Consider the following 11,215-nt stretch of genomic DNA (forward strand, 5'->3'; position numbering starts at 1 on the left):
TGGTGAAAGCGTTGTCGGGTCGCCCTTGTGCACCCCGCTGCTTGGGGGACGGTGACAAAGCTAGAGGTTGTGCTGTTTTGGGGCAGGAGAACCTGGCCTTGGAGACGAGCCTGACCGTAGAGCAAGTGTACAACTGGTTTGCCAATTACCGGCGGCGCCAGAGGGCCCTTGTCCAACGCCCGGAGCCAGCGCCGGAGGACACAGTAGAGGACCCCAGTGTGAGGGAGAAGGGTCCGGACCGCCCCCAGCCCTCAAGCCACCCCCACCTTGGCTCTGCGTGTGTGGACAGGCCTCAGTGGCCAGGTGAGTGGCTCCAGGGCTCCCCCCTCCTTGTGGTTGGGGGTTCTTTCAGCCGCCCAGCACCCTTTGTTTAGGGCTAAGCCTAGTTAGGGCCACTCGTTATAGGGACAGCACCTTCACTCCCAGTCTGCACTTTGAGGACATCACCTTGTGGTGAGTGAGATCCCTGAAGGTGAGGGTCAGGATGCCCCCAAGTGGGGCCTGCAGCAGCTGTTTTGCATTTAGAGATTATGGCGAGTCCAGGGCCAGAAGTCGTGAGCAGACTTGGGAAGTGAGCCAGTCACCATGACTGAGGCGTTCCTGGGTTTGTAATTATGGATTGGTTTCAGACAAAAGACATTTAAGGGACAAAGGATATTGTATTGAATCAGTGGTTGACACCTTTTTCCAGCCCTAACCTGCTGGGGAGGAGCATCAGCAAGCCTCCCTTCCTATCTTATTGGCTTTCAGCTGGCCGGGAGGAAAATGGGCCTGCACAGTCCAGGGAGACCACCCAAGGGCCATGGGAGTCGCTGGCCCTGGCCTCGGACTTTTCTGGAGACAAGATTATGCCAAAGCCATTGCCTCCCAGGTACTGCCATCCCATGGGACCATGGGACCATCACCCTGTGGTGTTTCCCCATCCTGAGTGGGTGACCAGGCCTGGAGCAGGCATGTGAGTCCTGGGGCCAGAAATGGGACCAGGTCAGTGACTGCTGAGAGCAGAGACATCTGTCATTCTGGGATGGGAGAGCCACTGGTAAGAAAAGCATCCATGTCAGGGACCCCACACTTGCTCCCTGGAGCCTGGCTCACAGCCTGGCTTAATGTATGTATTACAGAATGAGGAAAACAGATTTGGAAAGAAAAACATGCAGACTTACTTCCTAAAGGCAAACGCTAGTTCTTGTTTCATTTTGTTCCTAGTATTTTTGTATTGTTTGTATTTCATCGAGTCAGTAACAGCTAATGTTTCTTGAGTTCCTTCTGTGTACTAGGCACTGTCCAAGCACTCTACCTCACCTCAGGACAAGGCATGAACCTGATGTAAGCATAAGAAAAGTGCCAGCCATCACCAGAACTAGGTTAGAACGAGGGGCCAAGTCCTATCTTGTGTAACCATCAAGATGTGGACACTTTCCATTTCCCATTGTGACATCAGCATCTCTCATGACACTATCTGTGCCTGGCCCTTCACATGCAGGCTGGCACTGCCCAGGTATGTGAACTTAGGGTCCTGTGACCTTTCAGTGCCATGCTTTTCTCATCTGCAAAATGAGGAGGCCATGCCATCCAGGTTATTGCAAAGATTATGGGGTGGTAACAAAAGCCCAGGAGCACCATCTTAGATACAATCAGTGTTTGTGCAGTGTGGAGTCTAATTGTTATCAGCTACTTACTGCCTGATAGTCCTATAAGGTCAGCCATCATTATCCACTCAACTGTTAAGTTCTTCCTAATCATTTCTTGTTTTCATTATTGTGGAACAGTGCTTTATTGAAGTTCCTTTTGAAGAAACTACTACTGTATTTTAGGTTTCGAGTAATGGTTGTTTGGTGATTTGTTTTTTAGAGAGAGAGCAAGGGCAGGGAAAGGGGCGAGGGGAGGCAGAGAAAGAGATATTGAGTGTGGGGGAGGGGTAGAGAAAGAGGGAGACAGAGGATCCCAAGCTGGAAGCAAGCTCCTCGATAACATCAAAGATGCAGGGTTCGAACTCGGTGAACCATGAGATCATGACCTGAGGTGAAGTCAGACTCTTAATTGAGCCACTTAGGTGCCCAGAGACCTCGAAAATCCCAAGCAGGCTCCACACTCAGCATGGAGCCCAGCACAGAGTCCAGTGCGGGGCGGGATCCCATGATCCAGGGATCCTGATCTGAGCCGAAATCTAGAGTTGGACACTCAAAAGTACTGAGCCACCCAGGTGCTGCAGTAGTAGTATTTTTTTTTTTTTATATAGTTTATTGTCAAGTTGGTTTCCATATAACACCCAGTGCTCATCCCCACAAGTGCCCCCCTCCATGACTAGTAGTATTTTTTTAAAGTGTTCTAGAACCCTCACAGCTACAGGAAGAACAGTGGAGGCAGTGTAATTAGGGATGTGGTGGGCCCCACAGCCATCAGTGGCTGAGTTGAGTTGGGAACCTGGATTCCCAAACTGGGTTGGAGTCTTCTCCTGGGAGTCTCTGCCCTTCAAGATATGGTGTTGGCTGTCTTCTCCAGGTCTCTGCAGGGTGGCGAGATGTACCAGGAGGGGCCTGGCCATGAACCTGCCACTCTCACCCCTATCTGCCCAGGCCCTGGCCTCTGTCCTCTGGCTGCTGGCAGTGACATGCTGGACCCTTCTATGGCTGCCCCTGAGTCATGGCTGATGTCTCTTGCACTAGCGTCCTCCAAGGAAGTTTCCTTCCAGACCGGACAACTGATCCATGGGCATGGGATGGACTTCATGATGCGCCCCACAGATGCAGCTGTGGCTGTGTCCATCACTGCTCTGGGTGAGCCCAGCTCCACAGGTGGGTCCATTTCAGACCACACTCCTCTGCACAGGATGCCACAACTACTTGGCTCTCATTTGAAGGGTTGTGAGAAAGGCCAATACTCTCCTACTTTTATAGTTTGCAAAATAAAATGTGCATATGACTAAACGTAAGACAGTGAGGAAAGAATTAAAACTAGACAGCTGCCACCCTCCACTCTCCATTCCAGTCCACCTAACTTACCTGTCAACACCTGCTGCAGCAGTGGATGGCTGAGCTTATTGTACCTCCTACAGCATCTCATGATTGGAATAGCACTTCTTTGGTTTCTTCTTAGTTGTTATGTAAAGAGTATTTACATATATATTCAGTCTACCAAATACAAAAGGATCTTGTGACATCTTGCCTTGGAAGGAGGTTATTATTCTATCAATTTGCCTGTCACCTAAATTTTTTAGTCTTCTATGGTTATATCCACACTTTCCTGGAGCTTGTAATTGCCTTTATTTTTTATTATATTACCTGTTTTTATCACATCCTTAACTTCTTCCAGCTTTCCAAGCGTCTCCTCTGAAGACTTGTGGCTGGAGCCCTCCTTCCTGTTTCCATCCAGTGATGTTTCCCTAGACCTGGTGTGGGTTCACCATCCCAAGTACTCTTCTCATTGTCTCTTTGCGTTTGCATCAGTGTTTCCAGAATTGCAGGTCTTATTCTTTCTCCCTTGACTTCTTTGTTACATTTGAGAACATCTTCAATTAATTGTGCAAGAAAGAGTACTTGCAAGATAAATTTTCTGAGTCCTTACATGTTGTGAAATTGTCTTTAATCTGCCCTCAACTTTGATTAACAATTTGGCAGGGAAAGAGTTTTGAGTTTAAATATTTTTTTTCTCCCATAGATATTTACAGATACGTTTATATCATTGTTTGCAGCATCTGGTGTTGCTGATGTCATTCTTTTTGCTTTTTTGCAACGTACCATTCCTTGGAGTTTTGTTTTTTAAGTCTGGGTGTTCTGAAATTTCACAACGATGGTCTTAGGTGTGAGTCTTTTTAATTCAATTCACTTTTCTGTTAAGCCTTCCAATTTAAAGAAGATAATAATGTATTCTTTAATGTTTGGTTATATTTGGATAATATTCTTTGATGATTTATCCCCTCAACATTCACTTTGTTCTTTGTTCTCTTTGGTTTTTTTTTTGTTTGTTTGTTTTTTTTAATATTTACTTTTGAGAGACAGAACGTGAGCCGGGGAGGGCAGAGAGAGAGGCAGACACGGAATCTGAAGCAGGCTCCAGGCTCTGAGCTGTCAGCCCAGAGCCTGATGCAGGACTCAAACTCACAAACTGCAAGATCATGACCTGAGCCGAAGTCGGCTGCTTAACTGGCTGAGCCACCCAGGCGCCCCCACAGTTCTCTTTAGAGCACAAATCTTATTCTGATGTTGGAAACCCTGGGCCATCCTCCCAAATGTTTACCTTTTTTTCTTGTATTTCTTTTCTTTTTCATTGTATATGCTTTGGGGATGTCACACTCTGTTTTTCAATATTCCATTTTGACAGGTAGGCTTTAAGAGAATCCAGGCTCTTTTTTTATTTGAATTTTCCTTTCTTCATAGATTATGTTACTTTTATTAATTTTTTCTTTTAATTTCTGAGAGAGAGAGAGAGCGAGAGAGACAGTTTGAGCTGGGGAGGGTCAGAGAGAGAGGGAGATACAGAATCTGAAGCAGGCTCCAAGCTCTGAGCTAGCTATCAGTCCAGAGTCCAATGTGGGGCTCGAACCCACGAACTGTGAGATCATGACCTGAGCCGAAGTCAGGTGCTTAACCGACTGAGCCATCCAGGTGCCCTGGATTATGTTACTTTTTATAGATGTAGTGTCTTTTTTAAAAAGTGTTTTTATTTATTTGTGAGAGAGAGAGAGAGAGAGAGAGAGAGATAGACAGTGTGAGCAGGGGAGGGTCAGAGAGAGGGAGACACAGAATCTGAAGCAAGCTCCGGGCTCTGAGCTGTCAGCACAGAGCCCGATGCAGGGCTCGTACCCACGAACTGTGACTCAATGACCTGAGCCACCCAGATGCCCCTATATCTTTTATTTTTTTGAAACTTCTATTGAGAAGTTTCAAAATCTGCTTTATTGTCTGAAGACAAGAATATTAGGGCTGTGGATTCTGGCCCTTCCTTGAATAGGGAAGGATGAGGGGTCAGAAAGAGGAAGGGCCCTGGAGACTCATTGCTCTGTAGGCAGCTTTTCAGTTTGGTCATATTGGTCCCTCATTTCTTGCTGTCCACGTTTTTTTACCCCCACTGTCAGAGACCTACATTTGCCTGTCCAAATTTACCAACAAGGCTGGAGTGGGGCGGTCACTGGCCAACTTCACACTGGGACGAGGGGAGCTAGTCTTCACACCAGGTCCAGCACATGTGAGGGGTGATGTTCTCTAGGAATTGGTGAGCCTCCCTGCTGACTGCCTGAGCACCAGAATATTAACCCTGCTCTCCCTTATTACTCCCTCCCAACCTCCTTAGGGTTCTCAGGACCTGACCTATACCCCACCTTGCTTTTGGATGCCCTACCAACATAGGGAATTTACTTGTGCCCTGGGTCTGCAGAACTGTGGACGTCTCCCTCCCACTAGTTATCCCTCCCCTGACTCTCCCTCTGTTCTGGCCTTTTGGCTTATTACTTGTTTTTCTCTTGGAGGAAGAAGATATAACCCATCGATCTTTTATGTTTGAATCAGAAATGCTCAAATTAGCACTTAAACTGTATTTAACGTTTCTCAGAGTATTTCTAAAGTTCCACAGACAAGAGGATGGGGCACCTGGGTGGCTCAGTCGGTTAAGCGTCCAACTTTGGCTCAGGTCACGATCTCACGGTTCGTGGGTTCGAGCCCCGTGTCAGGCTCTGTGCTGACAGCTCAGAGCCTGGAGCTGCTTCGGATTCTGTGTCTCCCTCTCTCTCTGACCCTCCCCTGCTCATGCTGTCTGTCTGTCTGTCTCTCTCTCTCCCTCTGTCTCTCTCAGAAATAAATAAAACATTTAAAAAAAAAAAAAAGAAAAAAAAGTTCCACAGACAAGAGGAAACAGTATAAAATGGAGGTAGAAAAATACACCAAATGGTCAGGAAAGTTCCTTTGGTTTGAGATTATCTGGACAGCTAGTTGGCAGGTTGGGTCCTCACTCTGACAAACAAGACAAAGGACTGTGAGCCCGGCCTGGCTGGCCTGTTGTTTTGAGTCTGAGATCAGGGATTCTGATGCTAGGTTTGCCACTTGGTAGACTCAGGGAAGACATGGACCTTCCTTCTTATCTTCCTTTCCTCCAAAATGTTTGTTGACCCAGAATTTATCAGATTCACATGGTTTACCTTGAACGATATATGGACTTGTTCTCTTCAATATTTTATGTAGAGAGGGAGCCAGGTAAGGTAGTGACACCTTGCACCTCATTGAAATCATGGTGAAACGTAAACAGTGAAAATGAAAATAGCTAAGGGCTGGTGGACCAGCATGAGATAAACTGAGAAGTGGACTGTCCACTCCCTGTCCTCACACAGCAGGGGTGTGTGGTGGGCAGATTTGGATGCTGAATCTTTGGCACTGGGTGGCTGGCATGAAGTCTGGGTTAATAAAGCAGAACTTGAAGTCTGCAAAACTCGACTTTGTCTTTGTTTCTGGAAGCCTAAGAAGGCCATTGAGATCAACAGTTGTGACTGTTCCTTCCTCAGCAAGGGAGGCTGAGGCTTGGGGCCTGCCAGGTTGGGTGCTGCTGCCCTTTGTGGAGGTCTTGATTGTGCTGCTTGTGGGCTGTATTCTGTTCTCCCAGCACTGGGTTGTGGAATTTGTTTCTGTGTAGGATTCGCTGACCCACCTGTTGGCAATCCGCAGAGCATGTACCTGGAGGAAGGTCTGGGCACTGGCAGTGGTCAGGAAGAACAACAGGCAGGTGGCTTCCAGGTGACACAGCCCGCGCCACAGCCTCCTGAATTCATCCTGACCCAGAGGTGAGCCATGCAGAACCATGGGGTTCAGGTGACATTTTCTCAGGTCATGGTTAGGGTATTGCCTGGTGTATAGACTGTGATCTCAGATATGCAGATTGAGTCCTTTCCTTATCAGTGTCTGGAAGAAACCAACATTCTCCCCACCCTGCATTTACCAGAAGAAGAGGGTAGCTTTTCACTGAGACAAAAGAACTCTCAGAAATATCAGAGCAGACATGAGTGTCTGTGTTATGGACAGTGCTCACAGTTTGCATCTTCTCCAAGATCACCCTGGGTCCCAGCAGCCTCTTTTTTGGCATTTTCTTTTCCCTAGACAGAGATTGAGTTTTTGAGTAGCATCAAGTTGGGTATTATATTCCAAACTGTAGTTTCAAAGGGCCATGAACAGCCTAAGTGCTGTAGATTTTAGCCATGGGGGCCAGGATAACAGGCCAGGAGAATCTGGCGGTAGAGAAGAGGGATAGAAGAGTGTGAGAAGTTAGGGGTCCTCTTGCAGACAGGGAATCTATGATAGGGGTAACCAGGACCAGGTTCCCAGGGTTCATAGTCTCCCCAGTCTGGGAGCTGAAAGCCAGGAGCACAGTAAGGGCAGAGCTACAGGGCAGTGTGTGAGAGAGAAAGGGAGCAGTTCCTCAAGTCACAGAGTCTTCTTGCTGAAACAGCATGATGAGAAAAATGCAGACTTTGCAGATGGACTCACTTTTCTACTCGCGATCAGGAACCGTGATGGTGAAAATGCCCCCACTGGGTACCTTTGTAGTTTGCTTGGTCTCCCCACTGGCCGTATCAGCCTTGGACTCCCATGGCCCAGGCCATCATTCCTCTGATCTGATGACCTTGATTCCTTTTTTAAAAGTAAATTCATTGGGGCATAATTGGCCTTCAGTAAAGCAGCATGTTTAGATGGCACAGATAATAGTTTTCTGAGTGCAACTTATGTATCGACCATGAAGCTTTAACTGCTGAGCCGTGTAGAGCAGCCCCACCTGCTTCTACCCCTGACACCCCCAGGACTGTGGATCTGCTTTCTTTAGCTGCATTTTGTGGAACTCCGTGTAAATGAAATCCAAAACTTTTTATTTATTTATTTATTATTTTTAAAATTTTTAAATGTTTTATTTATTTCTGAGAGAGAGAGTCAGCGTGAGCAGGGGAGGGTCAGACAGAGAGGGAGACACAGAATCCGAGGCAGGCTCCAGGCTCTGAGCTAGCTTTCAGCATAGAGCCCGATGCGGGGCTCGAACTCCTGAACCGCAAGATCATGACCTGAGCTGAAGTTGGACGCCCAACCGACTGAGCCACCCAGGCACCCCTGAAATCCAAAACTTTAAATTTGGGTGGGGAAGGGGTCCGGCTCCTTTCACGCAGCCTGAGTATTTTTGAGATTTTCCCCTGTTGCTGTGTACATCAGCAGTCCATTCCCCTTTATCAGCAAGTTCTGGTCCTTGATGTGGCTGTACCATGGTGTTTTGATCCATCACCTGCTTGTAGGCATTGCTGAGTCCCCAAGTTGGGGTTGCTTTGAGCATTCCTGGACATGTGTGTCTGCATGTTTGCCTTCAAGTCTCTGGGGTGTGTACACAGAATGGCTGTGTAGGTGTGCGTCTGCCTGTTCAGGGAACTGCCAGACCGTTGTCCCAAGAGGCTCCACCCACTGCCTTCCCTGCTGTCCCCGCTGTGGTGCTAATGGCCTCTGGTCTCCTTCACACCCGCGGCCTGTCCCTTCTTGACCTCTTTCTTCATGTTTCCACTTGTTGGCCCTTCTCTACGAGCCTGCCCTGAAGTAGTCTCTGGCTCACCCAAGCCACCTACTGGAGATGGTATCCAGGCCTCTCTGGCATCTGCACACTGGAGGCCCTGTGAGAGGACAGTGTTTCTGAAGACCGTCCAGCACCTGGGACGGCTCCTTATGTGCAGAGAACGGTCAGGGCATGTAGTGACTTGGCGCCCCATAGAAACAGAGCTTGCTTGTCCTGACATCATCTCTTTTCCAGCCCCCTGGAGTTGGCTCCGGGCCCCTCCTTCTCCAGCCCTGTGTCTGCTGTGGACCTGAGCCAGCCCTTGCCCTCCAGCCAGGTGAGACCCTACTACCAGGTATTGTGGGTCTCCCTCTGAACTCTTGGATTCTCAAGTCATGCCTTTGGAGTGAATAAAGAAGGCAGATGGAACAAGGGGTGGGGATGCCTCAAGGCGGGATGTCAGTTGAATGGGAGCCGGGTGCCATGGGCTAGTGTTTCCCACTGAGTCCAGGGAGGGTAGGTCCCAAGGTAGGGGTGCCTGAACGGGAAGGTGGAGCCAGGCACAAGGTGCTTCTGTGTGTAATACTGTGTTGGCTTTCCAGGTGCAGTGGCCCGATGACCAGTCCTCCAGTGATGCCTTCTGGGGAGCCAGGATGCTTCTTGAGCTTTCAGGGGGCAGCCTGGGTTGAGATATCCCTTTGGGGTATCCAGCCAGTGCCCTGGGGAGCAGGTGTAGACATCCAGCCGTTCAATACACGTTACAGAGCTTTATTCCGACTGAAAAATGGACCCCAGATTTCCTTAGGGGGTTCCAGTGAGAAGCATTGGGGGCCAGTTAGCCCCTGCCATGTTTCATAGTTTGGTTGGCAACTCACTGTATTGGAGGAAGTATTTGAGAAATGCTCTTGAGCTCAGAAGTCAGGGGGGTCTGTTTCACTCAGACTGTGAGAGATTGTGGCATCAAGCTCCTGGGCAGGGAAGGCCTTTCCAGAGCAAGAGGAGAATGTTGTGCTGTCATGACAAGGCCACACTTTACCCATTTAAGTTGGTGAGTGGGGCATGGGCAGTGTTCTGACATATCTCTGTCTTAGGGGGTTAGGATTGCTCAGGCAAGATGAGACACGGTACATTTCCCCTTGAGGTTATAATTCATTGTGTTTGTAAAACAAATGTTATGTTCAATTAAATTACAGTTTAATGTTCTGAACTCCCCTTTTTACTCACTTAACTATATCTTGGACACCTGTCCCTTTCAATCCTTGGTGTGCATTTCATGGCATGAGTGTGCATTGATTGACGAATCAGTACCCTATTGATCTGATTGTCTGTAATGTCTCTGTTTTATAAACACTGTCACAGTGGGCACCTCTGCCCTTTGCCCTTTACCTATTTTTTGGTGGGAAAAGGAGTTGCCCTGGTGCTACAAGTCCCTGTGTCCAAGCACACAGGACCCAGGGGAGCCGACTGTGATGTGACTCCTGTTGCATGTGATCTTCCTTTGCAGGGGAGACTTTGATACTCATGACTGTCACCCTCAGGAGTAGGTCCTTGGTCTTTGCCTCTCCCATTGTGTCAGTCGACAGATGTGTGCTGAGCAGTTTGTGTGATACAGCAGGGAGCAAAGTCCATTTCTTGCTCTTAGGCAGCTCTCAGGATAGACAGGAATAAGGGACAATCACGGGTAGTTGCTAGGAGGACCCACGGTATGTGGTGTATGAATGATGAGACACCCGGCACTTCCTAAAGGGAGTGGGGGGCCACCTGAGCTGAGACCACATGTGCTCCTGGCCCTCACCTTGCCTCTGCAGACCTTCTTCATCCCCAAAACAGCATGTCCCAAGCGTCAGGAGTAATGTGTACTTCCACTTGGGGACATTCACTCGCATTCAGTGTTCCTAGAACCAAGCCTTTCAGCTGTCAAATATTTTTTTGTGAAAGTCACAAACTTACAAAAAGTTGCAAATAGAACACAAACATTTCTGATGCCTGTCATTGCTCTACTACCTCTGTGTGTCTCCTTTAGATAAGGAATTCTCCTACATTCCCATAGAGCAATTACCAAAATCAGGAAATCAGTACTGATACTTTACCACCTTTTTCCAGACCCCATTAAAGTTCATTCAGTTGTCCCATTAGCACCCAAAGTTACAAAAGATCCCATCACATAGCGCATGCTGCATGTTCTCGATGCGTCTTTCCTTGCCCTTCAGCCTGCAGCAGTCCCTATTCTTCCCTTGACTTTTATGACTGACACTTTTGAAGAACAGAAGCCAGTTGTTCTGTAGCATGCCACCCCAGATGGCCGGGCCTGATGCTTCCTTGTAATTCGGGAAGTGATTTTTTGGAAGGAATATCCCAGAAGTGACAGCAGGTACTTATGTCTTACAGGTAGCCAGTGATTTTGATTGTCCCATCATCGTTGGTGCTCATTTTGGTTTGGTTTGGTGTTTTGTTTTGTTTTTTTTTTNTGAAGAACAGCAGTTGTTCTGTAGCATGCCACCCCAGATGGCCGGGCCTGATGCTTCCTTGTAATTCGGGAAGTGATTTTTTGGAAGGAATATCCCAGAAGTGACAGCAGGTACTTATGTCTTACAGGTAGCCAGTGATTTTGATTGTCCCATCATCGTTGGTGCTCATTTTGGTTTGGTTTGGTGTTTTGTTTTGTTTTTTTTTTACAAATAGTTTATTGTCACGTTGGTTTCCATATAAC

At 47.9% G+C, this 11,215-nt stretch overlaps 1 protein-coding gene across 2 annotated transcripts in view; it reads left to right on the forward strand.

Annotated features, from left to right (window-relative positions):
• Positions 1–9,675, forward strand: part of ANHX (anomalous homeobox) — a 15,420-nt gene extending 5,745 nt beyond the window's left edge. Inside the window, exons 4-9 of one of the 2 annotated variants that reach the window (XM_077763556.1) lie at positions 87–303; positions 751–871; positions 2,503–2,795; positions 6,619–6,766; positions 8,761–8,842; positions 9,108–9,675. In XM_077763556.1, coding sequence (XP_077619682.1) covers positions 87–303; positions 751–871; positions 2,503–2,795; positions 6,619–6,766; positions 8,761–8,842; positions 9,108–9,194 — 948 coding nt within the window. In that variant the 3' untranslated portion in view covers positions 9,195–9,675. The remainder of the gene's footprint in view (positions 1–86; positions 304–750; positions 872–2,502; positions 2,796–6,618; positions 6,767–8,760; positions 8,843–9,107) is intronic. The other variant, XM_077763557.1, reaches the window with a different exon arrangement.
• The last annotated feature ends 1,540 nt before the right edge of the window (positions 9,676–11,215 follow it).

The sequence above is a fragment of the Crocuta crocuta genome, unplaced genomic scaffold, assembly GCF_008692635.1.
Source record: "Crocuta crocuta isolate KB4526 unplaced genomic scaffold, BGI_CrCroc_1.0 scaffold114, whole genome shotgun sequence".
Lineage (NCBI taxonomy): Eukaryota > Metazoa > Chordata > Mammalia > Carnivora > Hyaenidae > Crocuta > Crocuta crocuta.